Here is a 25846-nt window from a genome sequence, read left to right on the forward strand (position 1 = left end):
ATCACGAGGTCAGGAGATCGAGACCATCCTGGCTAACACGGTGAAACCCCGTCTCTACTAAAAAATTCCAAAAAAAAAACTAGCCGGGCGTGGTGGCGGGCGCCTGTAGCCCCAGCTACTCCGGAGGCTGAGGCAGGAGAATGGCGTAAACCCGGGAGGCGGAGCTCGCAGTGAGCTGAGATCCGGCCACTGCACTCCAGCCTGGGAGACAGAGCGAGACTCCGTCTCAAAAAAAAAATAAAAACAAAAAAACAAAAAATAAAAAAAACCTCTTAAGTCAAAAGATTGCATCTTTCATGGTTATTTCCCACAAGCTCAGTAGGTAGTGCTAATACTTAGTACCCTAATCTCCTTCAGGAGTGAAGATGAAGCTGGCTGCTATAAACATGTCCCTACCCTTCCATCCTGTCAGCCCATTTTGGAACGCTAAACATGCTTTGAACGGAAGCTCTGAACTCAGGGATCTTGGGGCTGTGGCTGGAGGAGGGGAACAGACTCAGAGGCCGGCCCTAGGCAGGAGGGGCGAGGGAGCGATCCGAGCGCCGGCCCCGCCCCTCGCATGCGCCTCTTTTTAAAAAAGCGCGGGCGTGCCTTGCGCAGGCGCAGTGCTGGGGCGAAGGTGAGCCGCGCAGGTGCGGTGAAGGGAGGATGGCGGAGTTGGTTCCTTTTGCGGTTCCCATCGAGAGTGACAAAACCTTGCTAGTGTGGGAACTGAGCTCCGGACCCACGGCCGAGGCTTTGCATGTGAGCCGGGGCCAGAAAGGAGGGAGGGATGGAGAAAGCCGCCCACCCGCTGACTGGGAGTTCCGGAGCCCTGCCTCAGACCCTTACCTGCCTCAGCCTCTGCTGAAGGACTCTTAATTCTAAAAGGGATCCCAACTGACAACAAACGACCCCCAAAAGATTTTTAAGAGTCCCAGAGAGGTATCTCTCCACCGACAGCACGTTTTACCTTCCAGTGCTTCTTAAAGTTTAGGAATTTAAGAGGAAAACCTGTTGATTAAGTGGGAAGTGTTTTGAATAGCACCCTTCGCGAAGAGGGGTTTGGGGAATATGAGGGCATGTGCGGTTTTGTTTGCTGGGCGTGAGATTTCATGTACTTACTTGGGGTGGGACCACCCCCACAGCATTCTCTGTTCACAGCATTTTCCCAGTTTGGCCTTCTGTATTCAGTCCGGGTCTTCCCAAATGCTGCAGTGGCCCATCCTGGTTTCTATGCCGTCATTAAGTTTTATTCAGCAAGGGCTGCCCGCAGAGCCCAAAAGGCATGCGACCGGAAGCAGCTTTTCCAGAAATCTCCAGTCAAGGTGGGTCCAAATATGGAATTCCTAGCTCCGCTGTGATGAAGTGCTGAATTCAATAATAGGTTAGCATTTGTCTAGCACTCTGGTTTACGGAATATTTTCAGATGCATTGCCACACTAATCTTCCAGTTCTCTGGGTTTTTTAGATGAAGAAACTCAAACTCAAGATGGTTGAGTGACTTGTTTAAGGTTCCTGAAAAGAATTATGGAAACTTGAGGTTGAACTAAAACCTGCTGAGCTAAACCTCATGTCATTTTATGCTGTCCCTTTTTAAGAAATCTCAGCTTGGGCAGCAAAGTGAGACCCTGTCTCTATAAAAAAGAAAAATTAAAGATAAGGCTGGGCACCGTGGCTCATGCCTATAATCCCAGCACTTTGGAAGATGGAGGCAGGCGGATCACTTGAGGCCAGCAGTTTGAGATCAGCCTGGGCAACATAGCAAAACTCCATCTATACTAAAAATACAAAAACTAGCCAGGCATGGTGGCATGCGCCTGTAGTTCCAGCTACTCGGGAGGCTGAAGCATGAGAATCGCTTGAACCCAGGAGGCTGAAGCATGAGAATCACTTGAACCCAGGAGGTGGAGGCTGCAGTGAGCCAAGATTGTGCCACTGCACTCTAGCACGGGTGACAGAGTGAGACTCCATCTCAAAAAAAGAAAAGAAAGAAAAATAAAAAATTAAATATCAGCCAGGTATGGTGGCATGCACCTGTAGTCCCAGCTACTTGGGAGACTGAGGTGGGAGGATCGCTTGAGCCTAGAGGTTTGAGGGTGCAGTGAGTAATAATAATTGCATCACTGCACTCCTGCCTGGGCCGCACAGTGAAACCCTATCTCTAAACAATGAGTGAATGAATGAAATCTTCGCCAGAAGACTTCTGCTTATATTTACTTTTTAATTTTTTCAGAGACAGAGTATCCCTGTGTTGCCCAGGCTGGTCTCTACATCCTGGCCTCAAGCAGTCCTCCTGCCTCAGCCTCTTAAGTAGCTAGGTACAAGCCACCATGCCCAGCTACATTTATTTTTTATTTTTGTTTTTTGAGATGAAGTCTTATTTTGTCACCTAGGCTGGAGAGCAGTGGCATGATCTTGGCTCACTGCAACCACTGCCTTGCGGGTTCAAGCGATTCTCCTGCCTCAACCTCCTGAGTAGCTGGGACTACAGGCACCTGCCACCACACCTGGCTAATTTTTGTATTTTAGTAGAGATGGGGTTTCGCCATGTTGGTGAGTCTGGTCTTGAATTCCTGACCTCAAGTGATTCGCCCAGCTCAGCCTCCCAAAGTGCTGGGACTACAGGTGTGAGCGACCACGCCCAGCCATATATTATATATTTACTTTTTTTTTTTTTTTAAAGACGGAATTCTGCTCTTGTTGCCCAGGCTGGAGTGCCATGGTATGATCTCAGCTCACCACAACCTCCACCTCCCAGGTTCAAGCGATTCTCCTGCCTCAGCCTCCCAAGTAGCAGGGATTACAGGCATGCACCACCATGCCTGGCTGATTTTGTGTTTTTGGTAGAGACGGGGTTTCTCCATGTTGGTCAGGCTGGTCTCAAACTCCTGAACTTAGGTGGTTCACCCACCTTGGCCTCCCAAAGTGCTGGGATTACAAGCATGAGCCACCACGCCCAGCCTATATATTTACTTTTATGTGAATTTAAAATGTGTGGGTGTGACCAAGTCTTCTGCCAGCTATTACATAAAGGAAACTGTATCATCATCATCATCATCATCATCATCATGCTCACCTTGGCTCACAAACTGCCTATTTGGAACTCCCTTCAGTTCTGAGAGGATGGGAACATTCTTTAAGCAGCATTGTAGAAACCCTATTCCATATTAACATGCCAACCAATTTTACCTTCCCAGAGCCACAGAATGATATCTCATTGTATGCCTCAATTCAGTCACCTTTCCCTTTTCAAGGACCATTTCAATTCCTAATTGGCTACTTGATCTGACTGTTTCCTACTAATCTTGCTGCCTATTACTGTCTATATTCCATTCCTCATTGAATTAACCTTGATCAAATCTGAGAACTCTGCTCAGTAATGACTCCAGATATACTACTCCCACTTCGGTAGCCTGTTCAATGCCCTCTTAGCCTGTTCAACACCCTCTTCAATCCTGGTTCCACTTCCTGTGACTGAAATGATTACCTGTGAGATATTATTTAACTTTTGAACTATGGTCTGTTTCTAACCTGTGACCATTTCACATAGCCACTCAAATATTATAAAGGTGCAACTAAGATTATGAAACATTTACTTGGTATCATTTTGTGAGTAATGAGTTCTTAGTGCTCTTTGGACATTGAGACCATTTCATAAGCTTTAGGTTTTGAGAATTTCACAGCATAAAGCCAATCACTGAGACAGTAATGAAGGATATGTTCTACAACTCAATAGATTAGGTGAGAGGAGAGGGTGTTCATACTAAATTTATTTGTTTACTAAACCCAAAACTTTGGGCTGCTACTCACCCCCCACTGTAATCTAGTTTAAGTGTTCTTTTCTACTTTAGCACATACATTTAGTTCCTGGTTTTTTTGCCTTTTTAAATACAGAAAAGAGAATAATGTTTTAAAATAAAATCAAGGAAAGGCCTAAGGCACCTGAGAGGGTTTTGTTTTTGCTTTTTGGGTTTTTGTTTTTGCTTTTGTTTGGAGACGGAGTCTTGCTCTGTCACCCAGGCTGGAGCGCAATGGCATGATCTCAGCTCACTGCAGCCTCTGCCTCCCAGGTTTAAGTGATTCTCCTGCCTCAGCCTCCAGAGTAGCTGGGATTACAGGCATGCACCACCACACCCAGCTAATTTTTGTATTTCTGGTAGAGACAAGATTTCTCCATGTTGGCCAGGCTGGTCTTGAACTCCTGACCTCAAGTGATCTCCTCGCCTCAGCCTCCCAAAGTGCCAGGATTACAGGCGTGAGCCACTGCGCCTGGCCAAGAGGGTTTTTTGTGGGTTTTTGTTTTTGTTTTTGTTTTTGTTTTTTTGTGAAATGAAGGAAAATGGTTGCCGCCAAGAACTGTGGCAAGGTTATCCAAGCTGACAGCTGTCTGTGCCACCCAGGGGCTCAGAGTTTTTCTGAAGCTTCCTGGTTGTCCAGAAAGACTCCACTGTGACTCATGATACAGGCCGGTCTCGCCAGTAGCACTCAATGTTTAAAAATTGGTCTTCATTTCTCTTTCCCAATGGGCATTTCTCCTTCTTTTCAGTTGGAGAAAGTAATTTCAATTTTTACTTGCTCATTGTTTTATTCATTCAGTTGACAGATCATCTGTCCTCTATTATATGCCAAGAACTGTGCTTGGTTCTGGAAGTGAAAAAAGCTATGGTTTCGTCTGGGACTTGTAAACCAGTGATAGAGGAAGGTGCATAATCAAATCAATAAAGAATTAACTTCGTCCAGGCGCGGTGGCTCATGCCTGTAATCGCAGCACTTTGGGAGGTGAAGGCAGGCAGATCACGAGGTCAGGAGATCGAGACCATCCTGGCTAACATGGTGAAACCCCGTCTCTACTAAAAAATACAAAAAATTAGCCAGGCGTGGTGGCGAGCACCCATAGTCCCAGCTACTCGGGAGGCTGAGGCAGGAGAATGGCGTGAACCCAGGAGGCGGAGCTCGCAGTGAGCCAAGATCGGGCCACTGCACTCTAGCCTGGGCGACAGAGCAAGGCTCCGTCTCAAAAAAAAAAAAAGAATTAACTTTACTGTTAATTCTTATTAATTTCTAATACAAATAAATTTGACTTTGTGTCATTTGAATTTCATGAATATAATATAGTTAAAAATGAAATAGACATATAGGAAAGAACTTGTGATGTAAGAAATCCACAAAAATGGGTAAAATATTTTAAGAATTAATAGTAGATATTTGCATTCTCAAAGAAACTTATAAATGCATATAAACCTCTAGTTGTTTCAGTTGCTTGTAAAATTTGTAGAAGTATGTGTATTTCCTCTTTTTTTTTTTTTTTTTTTTTTGGAGACGGAGTCTCACTCTGTCGCCTAGGGTTGAGTGCAGTGGCACTATCTCGGCTCACTGCAAGCTCTGCCTCCCAGGTTCAAGCCATTCTCCTGCCTCAGCCTCCGGAGTAGCTGGGACTACAGGCACATGTCACCATGCCTGGCTAATATTTGGTATTTTTAGTAGAGACAGGGTTTCACCATGTTAGTCAGGATGGGCTCGATATCCTTACCTTGTGATCCACCCGCCTCAGCCTCCCAAAGTGCTGGGATTACAAACGTGAGCCACCGCACCCGATTGTATTTCATCTTTTAACAGGGGTTAGTAACTTGGGGAGGGGGATGGGTGGTGGGTTCATCTTATCTATATTCAGGTCATATTCTCAAGCAGGAGCTACTGAATGGGAAGACCGAAACAATTTTTCTTTGCACACTTGGTATTGACAAATCTCAGATGTATCCATAATAAAATCTCTAGCAGGTTGTGATATTTATGAGTCTATCTCTTATGATTTTAGGTTCGTCTTGGCACCAGACATAAGGCAGTTCAACATCAAGCCCTTGCCCTGAACAGTTCCCGATGCCAAGAACTGGCGAATTACTACTTTGGTTTCAATGGGTGGTCCAAAAGGATCATCAAGGTAAACCTTGTAGATTTTTTTTCACTAACCACACTCTCCTTTCAAAATTGAAATCCTAGATTTTAGACAGAAGTATTGAACTGGATTGTAGGGAGGAGATGTGAGAGGCCTCTACCATTGAGGATAAGTGGACATTTCTGAATTGGCCTGCTACCTAGAATTAATAATCTCAGTCACATGGATGGTGGTATCCATAATTTTCTCTACTGTTTTTGTGGCATATAATAAAAAATGGTTGTCTCTATCTAGCAACTCATTTGCAAATCTAACTTGATTTTGAAGCCATAGGATACCTCAACTGTTAGCTTGAATGACTGGAATTTAGTTGTTTTTTTGTTGTTGTTTTTGTTTGTTTGCTTTTTGGTTTTTTGTTTTGTTTTTTTGAGACAGAGTCTCACTCTGTCGTCAGGCTGGAGTGCAGTGGTGCTGTCTCGGCTCACTGCAAAATCTACCTCCTGGGTACAAGCGATTCTCCTGCCTCAGCCTCCTGAGTAGCTGGGACTACAGGCGCCCGCCACCATGCCCAGCTAATTTTTGTATTTTTAGTAGAGACAGGGTTTCACCATGTTGGCCAGGATGCTCTCAATCTCTTGACCTCGTGATCTGCCCACCTCGGCTTCCCAAAGTACTGGGATTACAGGCATGAACCACCACGCCCGGCCAAGTTTTTACTTTTAATAACAAAACATTTTGAAGCCTACATTAAGATCCTAGGAAGGACCTTACATTAAATATCCTTACAGCTTCAGGAGCTTTCTGACCTTGAAGAAAGAGAAAATGAAGATAGCATGGTGCCACTTCCGAAGCAAAGCCTGAGGTTCTTCTGTGCTTTAGAGGTGATGTTGCCATCCTATGATTGCAGGAGTCCTGGCGTTGGCTTGGTGGAGGAGCCTGTGGATAAGGTGGAAGAAGGTCTGTTTTCATTGGGAGTGGAGGAGGGTAGGGATTTGGCGTGGAAAGGATCTTTCTTTTTTTCTTACTTTCCGAAAGTCATCTTTTTGGATACATATCAAGCCCTTCCCTCTCTGAGCTACTGAAGTCCTGGGCAGAGTTTTTCTGTCTTACAGTATAGGATTTTACTGTAGGTAATACCTGATTGAACCTTTAAATTTAAAATCGTACAGCTGACTTCATGCCAAGAAACTTAGGAGGAAGAAGGAAGTAATGTTTTTACAGTTTTTGGTTAAGAACTTGCTTCGAGCTAAAATAGTTCTTCAAATATGTGTCTCTTGTAGCCCTCGGTTATCCCAGCAAAACCATCTAAAGTTTTTGGTTTTTTTTAAATCTATTTATTATTTTTTTTAGAGGCAGGGTCTTGCTCTGTTGCCCAGGCTACAGTACAGTAGCATGATCATAGCTCACTGTAACCTCCAACTTCTGGGCTCAAGGGATCCTCCTGCCTCAGCCTCCTGAGTAGCCAGGACTACAGGCATGCACCACCACACCTGGCTAATTATTATTATTTTTAGAGATGGGGTCTTTCTGTGTTGTCCCACCTGGTCTCCAACTCCTGGCCTCAAGAGATCCTCTTGCCTCAGGATCCCAAGTTGCTGGGGTTATAGGCATGAGCTACCAGGCCAGGTCATCATCTAAAGATTTACATAAACTTTTGTGTAAACATTCAATTCTTTTTTTTTACTCATAAAAGGGTTTCAGCCAAAAAAGAGTCTAATATAGATACCTAGAAAGAGTACTCAATTGATACTAATGTTGAGTATTTTTTTAGTATTCATGACCATCAGGCTTAGGGTTTGAAGTCAGCTGGGGCTAATGGAGTGGAGTAGGCTCCCGGGGGTGATGCCCAGGGAGGAGCCAAATTATCTGTACCAAAGTTTTTTCTTTTTTGACATGGAGCCTCACTCAGTCGCCTAGGCTGAAGTGCACTGGCATGATCTTGGCTCACTGCAACCTCCACCTCCCAGGTTCAAGCATTTCTCCTGCCTCAGCCTCCCAAGTAGCTGGGGTTACAGGTGCCTACCACCACACCTGGCTATTTTCTTGTTGTTGTGTTTTCATTAGAGACAGGGTTTCACCATGTTGCCCAGGCTGCTCTCAAACTCCTGACCTCAAGTGATCTGCCCACCTCGGCCTCCCAAAGTGCTGGGATTACAGGCATGAGCCACCGGACCTAGCCCTTTTTTTTTGAGACACAGAGTCTCACTCTGTCACCCAGGCTGGAGTGCAGTGGCCTGATCTCAGCTCACTGCAACCTCTGCTTCCTGGTTCAAGCCTCAGACTCCCAGGTAGCTGGGATTACAGGTGTGTGCCACCACACCTGGCTAATTTTTGCATTTTTAATAGAGACAGGGTTTCACCGTGTTCGCCAGGCTGTTCTTGAACTCCTGGCCTCAAGTTTCACCACATTGACCAGGCTGTTCTTGAACTCCTGGCCTCCACCTGCCTCAGCCTCCCCAAGTGCTGGGATTACAGGCATGGGCCACCATGTCCAGCCAACCAAACCTTTTTTGATGAGTGATTCCAGCCCTTGATGCACAGGAGGGTAGGGTCTGTAGGAGTGTTGCCTTAACTGATCAATTTGAAATCTCTGGGTGATGTGAGACATGTGCCAGGTTCTTGGCTGTTATCTCCCTTCTAGTACTTCAGGAACTTCCCTACTAGATGGAGGCGTAAAAATGGGCCCTGCCAGGATGTACCTATAACAGAGCCATTCAACCATACCCTTGTGCCGTCTGTCCTTAATCACAAAGGTTATGAGCTAAGAACCATGGGTGCATTTTTAGTTTTTAAACATATAGCAATTATCATTCAGATAGGCATCTTAAATCCATTTGTTTTGGTTGGATTTAGGACCATTATCGTTCCTTATGAAAAGGAAGACAGCCCAGAAGCTTGCTATTCAGAAGGCTTTGTCAGACGCATTCCAGAAACTGTTGATTGTTGTTCTAGGTAAGACTCTCTCGATCGTCCTAGAAGTACCTCAGTTTCAATGGGCAAATAAACTCATTTTGAAAAGTTAATTGGATAAAAATATTGACATCTAAAGCACTCTATAGTATGCTTTCATTTGCTAAATTATTTCACAGCAACAGGCTCAAATTTGTTCTGTGTGACATTTGTGGAAAAAAAAAAAACTACAGCAAATACTGTTCCGAAGTTTACAGATGTGAAAGGACTTGCCTCAGTTGCCACAGAAAATGTTTAAGCCAGGTCTTCTTTAATTGCTTGCCTATCATATAGAATAGTGATTATAAGCTTTGGACACATGGATTTGAGTCCTAACTCTGTCTCTTAGATTTTTAATGCAATTTTAGGTCTTATAGCCAGAGAGATTTGAAAATACTTAATAGCTCTAAGCTGCAGTCTCTTCATCTACAAACTGGGGTTAGTAATTCAGTCAGCCTTATGAAGGATATTGTAAGAGTAAATGAGATGACAAATGTAAAAACTCAGAACTACACTTACAAGGTAAGCAGACATATTAACTATTATTGTCATTGTTGATTTCTGTCTGAATAAATAAACTCTGTGCCGAGGAGTTTATTAGATTTTGTTTCCTGAATCGAGAATTCAATTTCAGCTTTCATTTCTGGCACTGACACATTGGGCAAGTATGATTCTTATACAACAATCAGCTGCTTTGCTGTGAGCCTTGGAATTGGTCATGCTATTGAATGGCATTGCTTGTATTCCCTATTGAGTTCTACAGTGGCATGAATGTTACAGGCTGTGCCCAAAGGAAGCCTGATGATTGGCAAAGAGTCCCTGAACAGAGTTGCTCTTCTGCTTCACAGCCCTAAAGGCTTAAGAGACTGAGAGATCCTAATTAAGTTACCACAGACCTTTATTTGCTTGTAGGAGGTGGCCCTGATTGCTCTCAGCTTTCCAACCTGGACAACAGCCCTTCTAGTGAAAGTCTTACTTCCTTGATCATCAGCTGTCAAGTCTGAGTAACAACTTTTAAGAACCAAACGAAGTGTGTGGGTTGTTTACCTCTCCCTAGTATACAAACGTATCTCTTGCACACACTGAAAACTTCTTAGACCAAAAGTCTTATGGCTCTAGTTTGCCTTGAAGGTAGTTCTATTGTCTATAAGAATATGTGGGCCTGTGTCTGCCAATAAAATGTTCAAATGTTCTCTCTCTCAGAAGCTTTGTTCATTGTATCTGGTGGAATGAATTTTGGTTCTCAGGGTGCAGACACCTGGCCCTTGCTTCTAATGTGAAGTGTCTACTGGCCCAGTGGTCTCTACTCCAAATTTGAACTTGCTTTGACCCCCATCTGATACCTTACCATTTCATCGTATTATGATTGAACATTTTGGTTTCCATATTTTTTCTTTCTTATGTTATTCCTTAGTTCCTATCTGTAAGATCATAATGTCCTTTGTACAAAATACGGTTGATATTTCATATATATGTTAAAAACTGAGGTGTGAGGCCAGGCATGGTGACTCACACCTGTAATCTCAGTATTTTGGGAGGCCAAGGCAGGAGGATCACTTAAAGCCAGGAGTTTGAGACCAGCCTGGGCAACAAAGCAAGACCGTGTCTCTAAAAAAAAATTAGGCGGGCACAGTGGTGTGTACCTGTAGTCCCTGCTACTCTGGAGGCTGAGCCAGGGGGATCACTTGATCCCAGGAATTCCAGGCTGCAGTGAGCTATGACAACGCCACTGCACTCCAGCCGGGGTGACAGAGTAAGACCGTGTCTTCCAAAAAAAAAAAGGAAAGAAAGAAAAAACTGAAGTGTGAGATGAGGAGATAAGGAAACTTCCAGGAAAATGTTCTTATTTTCTGCTTTTAGAAACCAAAAGAATGTTCATGGGGTGCTACCATTATATGCAGGATGTTTTAGAATGAAAAAGATTCTGAATTGATCCTCGCTAACTTTATTTCAGAAAGTGGTAAAATAGCTGTGGAGTACAGACCCAGTGAAGACATCATAGATGTCAGATACGAAGAAGAACTACACGGTTTAATTCAAGTATGTGGAGATAAAAACTCAGGGGTTAACATAGCCAATGTAACCATAATTCAAAACAAGCAGCATAATTTGGAGGACAATTTATTTCATTCTTAGGAAAATGTGAAACTGATACTACTTTTGAGTGCAGAGTATTTCTGGGGCTTTTCCTGAAGTCTTGACCTTTGACTCTGACCTGTTATTTGAAGTTTGGAGAGCAGAACTAAGGACTGTCAGAGTGTTATTACAGTTGTGGACACAGGAGAGGGGTTAGTCTTCCCCCAGGATTTAGGGATGCCAGGCTGCTTGAACATAGGCCTTTTTAGAACTTTCTTCAAACAGGATCCCAGAGATATGGGGAAAAAGTAACTGGCCTTAAGAATGATCGTGCTACAGCTTTCGAAAACTATAATGCCTTTCAAATATGGCTTATTACCTAGATCTCAATATCTCCTTATATCTTGGGTAGACCATTTTGTTGAAGATCTTTCTGTAAATCAATTACAATCATGTGCTGCAAAATGATGTTTCAGTCAACAGTAAACCACATATATGATGGTGATTCCATAAGAGTATAATGGAGCTATCCCTATACAGCTATACCATTTTTTATCTTTTAAACAGTATTTTTACTGTATGTTTTCCATTTTACTTACATAAATACCTACCATTGTGTTACAATTGCCTTCGGTATTCAGTATAGTAACATACGGTACAGGTTTATAGCCAAGGAGCCATAGGCCATACCATATAGCCTAGGTGTGCTGTAGGCTATACCACTTAGGTTTGTGGAAGTATATGCTATGATGTTAGCACAAGGGTGAAATCCCCTAATGACATATTTCTCAAGTTTCTCCTCACATGGCAAGCAACGCATGACTGTATATGAAAGCTCTTAAATAGGGATTAAGTTTCTAAATTAATCTCTGAAAGAAAACAGTCATTATTTACTACATATGGAATTTTTTTTTTAAAGGAGCAAAAGTGTTTTATTTCAGTGGGAACTTAATTTGGGGCTAGAGTGTTTTATTTAACTTTCACCCCAAAGTTGCAAAGTGTTTTGTTTTGAAGTTTTTCCCTGTAAAATAATTATTTCAATTCAATTTAAATAAAACCCATCAAGGAAACTTCAAGCTTTAAGAAGTCTAGCTTCCTGTGAAATGTGAGACAAAGTTAGCACTGATTTCAGAAATCTGATTATAATAATAGATCCACCCCTAAATGAGGCGAGTCTTGGAATCCCTTTCATTGTAAAACCATTAATCTGCACCATGTGCCTATGCTAGGCACTGGCATAAGATGAAGCACCTTCTTAGAGTTCGCATGCTGGTGATTGTGCCAGACAATGAGAAATACAATAGGTAATAATGGCTGTGGAGGAAGTCAGCTGGGTTCTAGTTATAGTCACATTTCAGGAAATTATTTAATATGCTGACTTTAACAACCTAAGCCTCTTCTCCATGTGTGCACACAGGGTAGACCTCTGAAGAGTGGCGCTGTAATTTCTAGGGTAATGGCTGTGTTAAGGCAGGGTGACAGTTCAGACTTCTCTCCCAGACTGAATTGCCCACCTCCCAAAACCCTTCCTACAGAAAATTTGGAGTCCTCACTTATTCCCTGGCAGCTCCTACCTAATAGAGTGGTGAATTATCAAACATGCAACAAAGGATATCAAAAGTTTAGCAAAAATGACAACATTTTGGAATGAATGACCCTACTGTGCATTCTGCCTGCCACCCTAACTGGTGCACATTTTGCAGGTCCATTGCTCTCCCTGGAAGCAGTGTGGCCAAGAGGAGGAAGAGTATCTCTCCGATTTCAGCTTGGAGGAGGAAGAGTTCAGGCTCCCAGAACTTGACTAGCATTTCTGAATATCCCGAGGCGAGGTCACCTAACTTCCTTGGGAAGCTCTGCCGTGCCGCTACCCCACCCCGCCCCACCACTGTAGGCTGCTGGAGTCCTGGGACCACCTGGGTCGGCCGCCCAAATCTTTCCTGGCGAAGGGGAGGGAAAGGGTGTTCTGGTGGAGAGGGAAGGGAGGCTTGGGTGGGATTGTGGGATAAGATCGCCCTGGTGACGAGGAGCAAATCTGGAATGGAACTTAATAAAGGTTGCCTAAATAAAGATATGGTAAATAACGGAGGAGGCGGGGCCGTGGTTGCTAGGAGCGCGAGGTTGCTAGGTGTGCGAGCATCTCTGGGCTGCCATAATGGTTCTAGCTCAGTGTGGGACGCCAACGTATGTCATATATGGGCTGCGTCTCTGGTCCCTACGGCCCCTCCTCACGTGACAACTATTGTGGCTACTAGTCCAGGAGGTTCAGCCAGGTCCAGGGCCCACTCCAGCTGACCTCCGACCCCCTGAGGCCAACTGAGCCCTGGTCTTGGCGCTCCTGCCATCTCCCCCTGGAATCTCCCCATGCGCTTATCCACCCCCACCCCCATACAGACCCGGGGGGCTTTGATAACCTGGGGTCCTTTACTTCCACCCAGATGTCAGCCTCGCTTCAGGAACCGACTGAGACTTGGGTTCCATTCCTGGACACGGATCCAGCTGGAGAGCTGCCCCTGGGGCCAGAGAAGTTCGCTGCTGTACACCAGCATCTGAATGACAAGCTGACTTGCAAGAAAGGCTCCCAGAGTTGTTTCCAATGCCAGACTGGGATCAGAACCAGACGCTAGCTCGGCCTCTTTGCCTCAAAAGTAAGGTTCAAACTGTAGGTCTAGATCAGGCTGCAGATCATCAGGCATATGAAATACTTGTTCCACCTCTAGATAGTCAGAATTCAAAAGCAGTGAAGATTAGTGTTTTGCCCAAAAACCTGAAGAAAGATCTAGCTAAGCATCGGAGGCTTGCTAAGGTTTTTGTTGGAACTCCACACCGATTTATATCAAAACCTCAGCATCAGAAACAAACTTTACAGGATGAGTATTTAGGTTCAAGTATGGATATACTATATCTGGGCAGCCTGCCTCCAGAACTCCAGGTGAACTCAGATGAGCCTCCAGGGCCCCCTGAGCAAGTTGGGCTCTCAATTCCATCTAGAGCCTGAAACTCAAAATCCAGAGGACAGATCCAGTCCTCTTCACTCCAGCAAAAAGCCCCAGTGCAGCTTCCACAGCTCCCTGAGGAGGTAGAACCTTCTTTAACCCAGCAGGAGGCCCCAGCTCTGCCTTCACAGTCCTTTAAGGGGCTCCACTCTTCAACACAGCAGGAGGCCCCAGCACAGCAGCTGCCTGCCTCAGAAGAGACTGTAGCTCAGCCATCAATACATCATCAGGTAAATGTTCCATTAAAAGTTGGAGCGAAGCTCAGCACTCACACTTGCCCAATGTCACAGTTAAACCTGTGGATGTGGAGCTTACGATAATTCAAGAGCCAGGTAAGGAACTTACATCAAGCCAGGAACAAGCCGCAGCTCAGCCTCCAGAGTACCCCGAGGTGGTGAACTCTTCCTAAACCCAATTAAATTCACCAGCTCAGATACCAGACCACCCTGAGAAGACGAAAACGTCTGTAACCCAGCAAGGAAATCCAGCTGAACCTCCAGTTCCTCCTGTGGAGGCTTAACCTTCTCCAGGTGAACAGGAGCAGCCAGCCTAGCCTTCTGAGTTTCCAGGGGAGGTTCTCAGACTCAGCAGGAGACCCCACCTCAGCCTCCCAAGTCTCTGTGGAGAGTGCAGCTCAAACTCCACTGAATCTTGAGGTGACAGTTCAACCTCAGGGTAAGGATCAAGCTCATTTTACCTTGCCCAACATTACAGGTAAACCTGCCGATTTCAAGATTACCATAACTTCAGAGCCTAACAAGGAGGCAGAATCCTCTCAAGCCCAGCAGGAGGCCCTAACCCAGCCTCCAGAGGAGGTGGAACCTTCCACAACCCAGAAGGAGACCCCAACTGAGCTCCCATGTCCTCCTATGGAGGCTGAGCCTTCTCCCAGTGAGCAGGAGCAGCCAGCTCAGCCTTCAGAGTTTTCTGGGGAGGCTGAACCTTCTTAGACCCAGCAGGAGACCCCAGCTGAGCCTCAGAGTCCTCTATGGAGAGTACAGCTCAAACTACACTGAATCATGAGGTGACACTTCAGCCTCCTGTTGAGGATCAATCTCGTTATAACTTACCCAGTGTTACAGTTAAACCTGTAGATGTGGAGATTATCATAACCCCAGAGCCTGTTAAGGAGGCAGAATCTTCTCAAGCCCAGTAGTAGGCCCCAACCTAGCCTCCAGAGCAGATGGAACCCTTTGCAACCCAGGAGGAGACCCCAACTGAACTTCCAGGTCCTCCTGTGGAAGCTAACTCTTCCCCCAGTGAGCATTTGCAGCCAGTTCAGCCTTCTGAGTCTTCTGGGGAGGTTGAATCTTCTCCGGCCCAGCACGAGACCCCAGCTCAGCTTCCAGAACATCACGAAGTAACAATTTCATCTCCAGGTCACTATCGAGCTCAGCATTCAGATTTGCCCAATGTCACTGTTAAGCCTTCAGTTATGCAGCTCATCATAGCAACAGAGCCTACTGCAGAGGTGGGAACTTCTCCAATCCACCAGGAGGTTACTGCTCAGCTCTCAGGGCCAGTTAATTATGTGGAACCTTCCACTACCAAGCACGGGGACCCAACTCTGCCTCCATAGTAATCAGAAGATGACTTTACCAGTTCAACAGGAGACTTCAATTCAATCTCCAGCTATTAAAGATGAGAACCTCTCTCCAGCCCAGCAGGAGGCTGCTGCTGAGTATCCACAGATGCCTGAGGAGGTTGAGTCTTCTCCAACACAGCAATAGGCCCAAGCTCAGCCTTCAGAGATCCCTAATGAAATTGTAGCTAATCTCCAGAGCATCATGAGGTAACAGTTTCTCTAAGTCATGATCAAGTTCGGCCTCCAACATTGCACAATGACACTGTGAAACATGTGCATCACATGGTAACCATGACTCCAGAGTTCACCTAACAGGTTGAAATTTTAACCAAACACGGGGCCCCAGCTCAGTCCTCAATGTCCGCTTAGCAGTTTCAGCATTTGAAAGACCAGCAAGAAATGATTATTCAGCAGCCAAATACCCCTGAAAATGATGAACTTCCTCCAGTCCCTCAAGAGTCCACAACTCAGTCTCCAACTTGGCTCTCCTCAGACTTTGTAAGGTCATTGAATGATGAGATGGTATTTTTGCCTCTAGATCTGTCTTTAATATTCAGAAACAATTCAACTTTCCCTAATACCACAGTTAAAAATATGGATATGGACCTCACCATACCTACAGAAGTCACTATGGAGGTTGAACCTTCCCCAGTCCAGCAGGACAATCCTATTCCCACTGAGTAGGCTGACTTTTCTCCAACCCAACATGATACCCCTTCCCCACCCCTGGATTCTCCTGAAAAGATTGAATCTCCATCACAGCACAAGGCCACAGCTCAGACCCCAGATTCCCCTAAAGGGGTGGAATTTTCTCCAGTCCAGCAAGAGTCCCCAGCTGAGGCACCAGAGCTCCCTAAGCAGGTTGAACCATCTGCAACCCAGCAGGAAGCCTCAAGTCATCCTCCAACGTCCACTGCAGAGGTCAGTCCACCATAGCTGAAGATATCAGCTCAGCCATCAGCCACCTGAGAAGGTCAAACCATCTTCAGTCCTACAGCAGGCCTCAACTCAGCTTTTAGAGCCACCTGAAGAGGTACAATCCTCTCCAGTCCAGTAGGCAGTGCCTGCTCAGTCTTCAGAGCCCTATGGTGGTAGAATCTTCTTTGACACAGCAGATGGCCGCATCTTTGCCGCCAAATCTCCCTCAGGAGGTGGAACCATCTCTAACTCAGCAGGAGGGTCCAACTCAGACTCAAGAGCCCCCTATGGAGACAGAACCTTCTCCAGCTCAGCAGAAGGCCACAGTTCAGGCTCCAGAGCCTCCTAAGAAGACAAAAACTTCAAGTCAGTAGATGGTCCCAGCTCAGCTTCCAGAGCCCCCAAGGGAGTTGCAGTTCAACCTCTAATGTATTATGAGACGACAATTATAACAGCAAGCCAGGACCAAGCTCAGTATCCAGCATTATGAAATGACAATTCCAACAGCAGGCCAAGACCAAGCTCAGTATCCAGCATCACCCAGTGTCACATTTCAACCTTTACACATGGAGCTTACCATAACTCCAGAACCCACTAGGGAGGCTGAGCATTCTATAATGCTGAGGATGACTACAGCTCCTCCAAAACACCCTGAGGTGACCCTTCCACCTTCAGACTATGTGCAGGTTCAGCACAAACCTGAGGCCACAGTGCAACCTTTGGATCTGAAATTTACCACGAATCAACAACCTACTACAGAGGGTATATTTTCTCCAACCATGGAGAATTCAACCTAGCTTGCAGAGCAACCTATGGAGGTTGTAACTCAACCTCCAGCTCATTATGAGGTGACAGTTCCAGTACAAGGTCAGGATCAGGCTTGGCATTCAACACTGACCAGTGTCACACTTCAACCTTTGGACCTGGGGCTTATCATCACTCTAGGATCCACTATAGAGGTTGAACTTTTCCAGCTATGCAGGAGACCCCAACTCAGCATCCTCAGGAAGTTATACCTTAACCTCCAGTATTTCAAGAGGTAACAATTTCAACACCAGGTCAGGATCAAGCTCAGCATTGAATATCACCCAGCATTACAGTTAAAATTCTGTACCTGGGACTTACCATAACTCCAGAACCCACTACAGAGGTTGAACATTCTACACCCCTGAAGAAGACTATAGTTCCTCCAAAGCACCCTGAGGTGACACTTCCACATCCACACCAGGTTCAGACTTGGCATTCAAACCTGACTCAAGTCACATTTCAACCTTTGGATCCGAAACTTACCTTAACTCCAGAATCCTCTATGGAGGTTGAACCTTCAACCATGCATAAAACCCCAAATCAGCCTCCAGAGCTAGTTAAGGAGGTTGTAGTTTTCCCTCCTGGGTATTATAATGAGATGTCTGTTCCAACACAAGGCCAGGATCAAGCTAAGCATCCAACATCAGCCAGTGTCACAGTTCAACCTTTGGAACTGAGGCTTACCATTACTCCAGAATTCACTACAAAGGTTGAACCTTCTAGAGCCATGGTGACTACAGCTTCTCTGCCAAAGCTCCCTAAGGTGACACTTCCACCATGAGACAAGGGTCAATACTCAGCACTCAAACCAGACCCAAGTCACAGTTCAACTTTTGGACTTGGAAGTTACCATAAGTATAGAACCTACTACAGGGGTGAACATTTTCCAATCACAGAGGAGACCACAACTCAGCCTTCAGACCTGGGGCTTGCCATAACTCTAGCCCTATATAGACATTGAGCATTCTACAGCCCTGGACAAGACTACAGCTCCACGTCCAGACCAGGTTCAGACTCAGCATCAAAACCTGACTAAAGTCAGAGGTCCACCTTTGAACTAGAACCTACTCAGGATTCATTGATTCAGTCTGAAAGTTACACCCAAAATAAGGCTTTAACTGCACAAGAGGAACAGAAGGCCTCCACAAGCACCAACATATGTGAGTTCTGTACCTGCAGAGATGAGACACTGTCGTGTATTGATCTCAGCCCAAAGCAGAGGCTCCACCAAGTGCCTAGCCAGAACCCAGCACCTACAATGGCACCTTCACCATCTTGTAAGAATCACCTTTCCTCAATTGTTCTCTGTGTGCTGCCTAATATGGCAGTTTTTCCTGGAGGCCTTCCTGGGCCTTCTTTAATCTCACCAAACCACATGGACAACTGACTTTCTGCTTCCGCTTTTGCCTGTCATCTCTTCCTTCTCCTCATTCTCCTTTACTGTTAGGCCCCTTCTCTGGTCTTTTACTTGTGATTACTCTTAATCCTTTTCTTATCCATTTTTCTTTATCCCCATCACATCGTTGCTTAACTGCTGCTCTCCTCCTATTTGCACTTCACCCTCTTTACAGCACTCTGTCTCTCTCTCCATCTCAGTGATAGTGTTCTAGGTGGTTAAGAGTGGATTCTGGAGCCAGGTTACTAGGTTCAAACCCAGGTCTGTCATTTATTAGCTTGGTTACCCTGAACAAGTTATTCTTCTCTGTGACTCAATTTCCTCATCTTTAAACTGGGGATTATGCTAGTTACCATTTCATAGGATTGTTGTGAAATTTAGGTGAGTGAATACCTGTAATACTTGCATCAGTCCTTAGTATATGTAGGAGCGGTGACTGTTAACATTACTTAGCTCTTTAGTTATGTCCAGAACTCATCTTTGTCCCTGACTTTCTATATGTAGCACCCGTTTTGTGTCCAACCGAGGGACAAGTATGACACTGTCTCCAGAACATGAAAACGATAGAAGACAATAAAGCATAAAAATGGAGGTGTAAATAATAAAGTACTAAAACATAATGCAGACCATCAGTGCTAGAATTCACCAGAATCTGTGATCCTTGAGTTACGGAGGTCAGGGGAAGCTGCATCAATAAACTAAAAATTTACTTGGGGCTTAAAGATTAGCTATAATTTGTTAAATAAGAAAAAATAGGAGTACAGTCTAGGCAAAGGCATGGTTACAGGTGTGGTCGAAGTTGAGTAGAATGGCCCAAGCTCAGCCTCCAGAGAACCCCGAGGAGGTGGACTCTTCCTCAACCCAATTAAAAGCCCCAGCTCAGATACCAGAGCGCCCTGAGGAGATTAAATCTTCAGCAACCCAGCAAGGGACTCTGGCTGAGCCTCCAGGTCCTCCTGTGGCAGCCGAACCTTCCTCGAACCAGTAAGCAGGAGCAGCCAGCTCAGCCTTCTGGGTTTCCTGGGGAGGTTGAACCTTCTCAGACCCGGCAGGAGACCCCAGTTCAGCCTCCAGAGTCTTCTATGAAGAATACAGCTCAAACTCCACTGAATCATGGGTGACAATTTAACCTCAGGGTACAGATGGAGCTCGTTACACCTTGCCAAACATTACAGTTAAACCTGTGGATGTACAGATTAGCATAACTTCAGAGCCTACCAAGGATAATGAATCTTCTCCAGTCCAGCAGGAGGCCCCAACCTACCCTCCAGAGGAGGTGAAAACTTCCGCAACCCAAGAGGAGGCCCCAACTGAGCCTCCATGTTCTCCTGTGGAGACTGATCCTTTTCTCGGTGAACATGAGCAGCCAGCTTAGCCTTCTGAGTCTCCTGGGAGGTTGAATTTTCTCCAACCTAGCAGGAGATTCCAGCTTAGCCTTGAAAACATTATGAGGTAACAGTTTCACCTCCAGGTCACCATCAAGCTCAGTCCTTAATGTCCCCTGAAAAGTTTAACCATTTGAAAGATGAGCAAGAGATTATCATTCAGCAGTTAACTACCCCTGAAAATGATGAACTTTCTCCTCTTGCTCAAAAGCCCACAACTTGGTCTCCAGCTCAGCTCTCCTCAGACATTGTAAGTCCACTGAATGATGAGATGGAATTTTTCACCTGAAGATCTGTCTTCACTATTCAGAAATAATTCAACTTGGCCTAAAATCACAGTTAAAAATGTGAATATAGAGTTTACCATACCTACAGTAGTCACTACAGAGATTGAACCTTCTCCAGTCCAGCAGGACAACCCTCCTATTTCCAATGAGCAGACTGACTTTTCTCTAGCCCAGCCTAATTCCCCTTTCCTACCTCTGGAGTCTCCTGAAGAGAGTGAATCTTCAGCCCAGCAAGAGGCTACAGCTCAGACTCCAAATCCCCCTAAGGAGGTAAATCCTTCTCCAGTCCAGCAAGAGTTTCCAGCTGAGCTCAGCCATCAGAGCCACCTGAGAAGGTTGAACTATCTCCAGTCCTACAGCAGGCCCTAATTCAGCTTTTAGAGCCACTTAAAAAGGTAGAATCCTCTCCAGTCCAGCAGGCAGTCCCTGCTCAGTCTTCAGAGCCCTCTACTGTGGTAGAACCCTCTCCAGTCCAGCAGATAGCCCATCTTTGCCTCCACAGCTCCCTCAGCAAGTGGAACCCTCTCTAACTCAGCAAAACTTTCCAGTTCAGACTCCATACCCGCTGTGAAGGCAGAGCCTTCTCCAAACCAGCAGGAGGCCACAGTTCAGAATTCAGAGGCCCTCCCCACCAAGAATATAGAACTTTCAAGCCAGCAGATGGTCCCAGGTCAGCTTCCAGAGCCACCTAAGCGGGTTGCAGCTCAACCTCCAATGCGTTATGAGATGACAGTTTCAACAGCAAGGCAGGACGAAGCTCAGTATCCAGTATCACCCAGTATCACATTTCAACCTTTAGACCTGGGGCTTACCATAACTCCAGTATCCACGAAGGAGGCTGAGCATTTGACAACCCTGAGGAAAACTGCATTCCTTCAAAACACCCTGAAGTGATGCTTCCAACTCCAGACCATGTGCAGGCTCAGCACACAAACCTAACTGAGGTCACAGTTTAACCTTTGGATCTGAAACTTACCACAACGCCACAACATACTACAGAGGATTTCCTCCAACCATGGAGAACTCAAATCAACTTCCAGAACCACCTACAGAGGTTGGAGCTCAACTTCCATCTCATTAAGCAGTGACAGTTCCAACACAAGGTCAGGATCAAGCTCAGCATTCAACACTGGCCAGTGTCACACTTCAACCTTTTGACCTGGGGTTTATCATCACTCCAGAATCCACTACAAAAATTGAACTTTCTCCAACCATGCAGGAGACCCCAACTCAGCCTCCTAAGGAAGTTGTACCCCAACCTCCAGTATATCAAGAGGTGACAGTTCCAACACCGGGTCAGGATCAAGCTCAGCATCCAATGTCACCCATCGTTACAGTTCAACCTCTGGATCTGGTGGACTTAGCATAACTCCAGAACCCACTACAGAGGTTGAACATTCTATACCCCTGAAGAAGACTGTAGTTCCTCTGAAGCACCCTGAGGTGACACTTCCACATCCACACCAGGTTCAGACTTTACATTCAAACCTGAGTCAAGTCACAGTTCAACCTTTGGGTCTGGAACTTACCTTAACTCTATGGAGGCTGAACCTTCTCCAACCATGCAGAAGACCCCAACTCGGCCTCCAGAGCTACCTAAGGAGTCTGTAGCTCAACCGCCTGTGTATTGTTATCAGATACCCATTCCAACACCAAGCCAGGATCAAGCTCTGCCCTTCTACAGCTCTGAAGACTACAGCTGCTCCTCCAAAGCACCCTGAGGTGACACTTCCACCTCCAGACAAGAACCAGGCTCAGCATCAAAACCTGACTCAATTCACAGTTCAACCTTTGGACCTGGAGCTTACCATAACTACAGAACCTACTACAGAGGTTAAAACTTCTCCAACCATGGAGAAGACCTCAACTCAGCTTTCAGACCTGGGGCTCGCCCTAACTCCAGAACCCACTACAAAGACTGAGCATTCTACAGGCCTGGACAAGACTACAGCTCCATGACAAGACCAAGTTCAGACTTAGCATTGAAACCTGACTGAAGTCACACGTTCACCTTCTGAACTAGAACCTACTCAGAATTCACTGGTGCGGTCTGAAAGTTACACTCAAAAATAAGGCTTTAACTCCACAAGAGGAGCAGAAGGCCTCTACAAGCACCAACATATGTAAGCTCTGTACCTGAAGAGATGAGATGTATTGATCTCATCTGTCATGTATTGATCTCAGCCCAAAGCAGAGGTTCCACCAAGTGCCCATGCCAAAACCCAGCACCTACAATGGCACCTTCACCATCTTGTAAGAATCACCTTTCCTCAATTGTTCTCTGTGTCCTGCCTGACATGGCAGCTTTTTCCTGGAGGCCTTCCTGGGCCTTCTTTAATCTCACCAAACCACATGGACAACTGACTTTCTGCTTTCGCTTTTTTCTGTCATCTCTTCCTTCTCCTCATTCTCCTTTACTGTTAGGCCCCTTCTCTGGTCTTTTACTTGTGATTGCTCTAATCCTTTTCTTATCCATTTTTCTTTTTTTTTTTTTTTCTTTTTGAGATGGAGTCTCACTCTGTCGCCCAGGCTGGAGTGCAGTGGCGTGATCTCAGCTTACTGCAAGCTCTGCCTCCCGGGTTCATGCCATTCTCCTGCCTCAGCCTCCCGAGTAGCTGGGACTACAGGCGCCCGCCACCTTGCCCGGCTAGTTTTTTGTATTTTTTTCGTAGAGACGGGGTTTCATCGTGTTAGCCAGGATGGTCTCGATCTCCTGACCTTGTGATCCACCCGTCTCGGCCTCCGAAAGTGCTGGGATTACAGGCTTGAGCCACTGTGCCCAGCCTCCATTTTTCTTTATCCTCATCACATCATTGCTTAACTGCTGCTGTCCTCCTATTTGCACTTCACCCTCTTTACAGAACTCTGTCTCTCTCTCCATGTCAGTGATAGTGCTCTAGGTGGTTAAGAATGGATTCTGGAGCCAGGTTACTGGGTTTGAACCCAGGTCCGTCATTTGTTAGCTTGGTTACCCTGAACGAGTTATTCTCTGTGACTCAATTTCCTCATCTTTAAACTGGGGATTATGCTAGTTACCATGCCATAGGATTGTTGTGAGATTTGAGTGAATACATGTATTACTTACATCGGTGCCTACCATATGTGGGAGTGTTGGCTGCTAACATGATTACTCAGTCCTTTAGTTATGTCCAGAACTCATCTTCGTCCCTGACTTTCTATATGTAGCAGTTGTTTTGTGTCCAGCCCTGGCCCAAGTATGATACTGTCTTCAGAACATGAAAATGATAGGAAGGAAGAAAGAGAATAGGCATAAAAAGGAGGTATTATATAATGAAGTAATACAAGATAATGCAGACCATCAGTGCTAGAATTCACCGGAATCTGTCATCCTTGAGGTGTGGAGATCAGGGAAAGCTACATCAATAAGCTGAAACTTACTTGGGGCTTAAAGTGTAGCTATAATTTGTTTTTTGTTTTGTTTTGTTTTGTTTTGTTTTTGAGACGGAGTCTCGCTCTGTCACCTAGGCTGGAGTGCAGTGGTGCCATCTCGGCTCACCACAAGCTCCGCCTCCTGGGTTCACGCCATTCTTCTGCCTCAGCCTCCCGAGTAGCTGGGATTACAGGCACCCACCACTGCGCCCAGCTAATTTTTTGTACTTTTAGTAGAGACGGGGTTTCACCGTGGTCTTGATCTCCTGACCTTGTGATCCGCCCAACTCGGCCTCCCAAAGTGCTGGGACTATAGGCATGAGCCACCATGCCAGGCCTAATTTGTTAAATAGAAAACAAATGGGAGTACAGTCTGGGCAAAGGCATGGTTACAGGTATGGTCGAAATTTTGTAGACTAGGCTGCAGCTCAGCCTCCAGAGAATCCCGGGGAGGTGGACTCTTCCTCAACCCAATTAGAGGCCCCAGCTCAGACACCAGAGTGCCCTGAGGAGATGAAATATTTTGCCCTGAGCAAGGGACTCCAGCTGAGCCTCCAGGTCCTCCTGTGGAGGCTGAACCTTCCTCCAGAGAGCAGAAGCAGCCAGCTCAGCCTTCTGAGTTTTCTGGGGAGGTGGAATTTTCTCAGACCCAGGAGGAGACCCCAGCTTTGCCTCCAGAGTCTTCTATAGAGAGTGCAGCTCAAACTCCACTGAATCATGAGGCGACAGTTCAAACTTAGGTTGTGTATCAAGCTCATTATAACTTGTCAAACATTACAGTTAAACCTGCAGATGTAGAGATTAGCATAACTTCCGAGCCTACCAAGGACACTGACTCTTCTCCAGTCCAGCAGGAGGCCCCAAACCAGCATCCAGAGCAGATGTAACCTTCTGCAACCCAACAGGAGGCCACAACTGAGCCTCCAGGTCCTCCTGTGAAGGATGAACATTGAGCAGGAGCAGCCAGGTCTGCCTTCTGAGTCTTCTGGGGAAGTTGAATCCTCTCCAGCCTGCAGGAGACCCCAGCTCAGCCTCCAGAACATCATCAAGTAACAGTTCCACCTCCCGGTCACCATCAAGTTCAACACTGAGATTTGCCCAGTATCACTGTTAAGCCTCCAGATACGAAGCTCACCATAGCAACAGAGCCTACTGTGGAGGTGAGAACTTCTCCAATCCATCAGGAGGCTGCAGCTCAGCTCTCAGGGCCAGTTAATGATGTAGAACATTCCAACACCCAGCATGGGGGCATGCCTCTGCCTACAGAGTCATTAGAAGAGGCTGGCCCTTTACCAGTTCAATAGGAGACTTCGGTTGAATCTCCAGAACCCACTAAATATGAGAACCCCTCTCCAACACAGTAGGAGGCTGCAGGTGAGCATCCACAGACCCCTGAGTAGGTCGAGTCTTCTCCAACCCAGAAAGATGCCCCAGCTCAGCCTTCAGCGCTCCCTAATGAAGTTGTAGCTCAACCTCCAGAGCGTCATGGGGTAACAGTTTCTCCTATAAGTCATGATCAAGTTCAGCCTCCAACATTTCACCATGTCATTGTTAAGCCTGTGGATCACATGGTTACCATGACTCCAGAGTTCACCTATCAGGTTGAAATTTTAACTCAACACAGGGTCCCAGCTCAGTCTTTAATATCCCCTGAGCAGTTTAAACATTTGAAAGACCAGCAACAGATTATCATTCAGCGCTAAATACCCCTGGAAATGATGAACTTCTGCCAAGTCTATCAAGACCCCACAACTCCGTCTCCAACTCCGCTCTCCTCAGACGTTGTAAGTTCATTTAATTGTAAGACGGTATTTTCACCTGTAGATCTCTCTTCCATATCCAGAAGTAGTTCAGCTTTGCCTAATACCACAGTTAAATATGTGAATATGGCCCGGGCGTGGCCGCTCACGCCTGTAATCCCAGAAATTTGAGAGGCCGAGGCGGGTGGATCACGAGGTCAGGAGATCGAGATCAACCTGGCTAACACGGTGAAACCCCGTCTCTACTAAAAATACAAAAAATTAGCCGGTCGTTGTCACAGGCACCTGTAGTCCCAGCTATTCAGGAGGCTGAGGCAGGAGAATGGCATGAACGCAGGAGGCAGAGCTTGCAGTGAACCGAGATCGCGCCACTACACTCCAGCCTGGGCGACAGAGCGAGACTCTGTCTCAAAAAAAAAAAAAAA

At 45.9% G+C, this 25846-nt stretch overlaps 1 protein-coding gene and 2 pseudogenes across 5 annotated transcripts in view; all 3 read left to right on the forward strand.

Moving 5' to 3' along the window:
• Positions 1-605: 605 nt before the first annotated feature.
• Positions 606-12978, forward strand: RDM1 (RAD52 motif containing 1). 4 transcript variants are annotated; one of them, XM_011999401.1, is made up of 7 exons: positions 606-744; positions 1128-1307; positions 5798-5920; positions 6664-6832; positions 8729-8827; positions 10779-10864; positions 12604-12967. In XM_011999401.1, exons 1-7 carry the CDS (start codon positions 649-651, stop codon positions 12703-12705), a joined length of 855 nt encoding a protein of 284 aa, XP_011854791.1. In that variant the 5' UTR covers positions 606-648; the 3' UTR covers positions 12706-12967. The 4 variants fall into 4 exon arrangements, with proteins under 4 accessions (XP_011854791.1, XP_011854792.1, XP_011854793.1 ...); XM_011999402.1 differs by lacking the exon at positions 8729-8827 and having other exon boundaries at positions 12604-12978; XM_011999403.1 differs by lacking the exons at positions 6664-6832; positions 8729-8827; positions 10779-10864.
• Positions 12979-13123: 145 nt separating this feature from the next.
• Positions 13124-17193, forward strand: LOC105553371 (annotated as a pseudogene).
• A 290-nt stretch (positions 17194-17483) lies between these two features.
• Positions 17484-25846, forward strand: part of LOC105553372 — an 11792-nt pseudogene continuing 3429 nt past the window's right edge. The window contains exon 1 of the transcript XR_001008140.1: positions 17484-18480. The product of XR_001008140.1 is annotated as a putative uncharacterized protein FLJ43826 (transcript). The remainder of the gene's footprint in view (positions 18481-25846) is intronic.

The sequence above is a fragment of the Mandrillus leucophaeus genome, unplaced genomic scaffold (assembly GCF_000951045.1).
Source record: "Mandrillus leucophaeus isolate KB7577 unplaced genomic scaffold, Mleu.le_1.0 Scaffold590, whole genome shotgun sequence".
In the NCBI taxonomy this organism is placed as follows: domain Eukaryota; kingdom Metazoa; phylum Chordata; class Mammalia; order Primates; family Cercopithecidae; genus Mandrillus; species Mandrillus leucophaeus.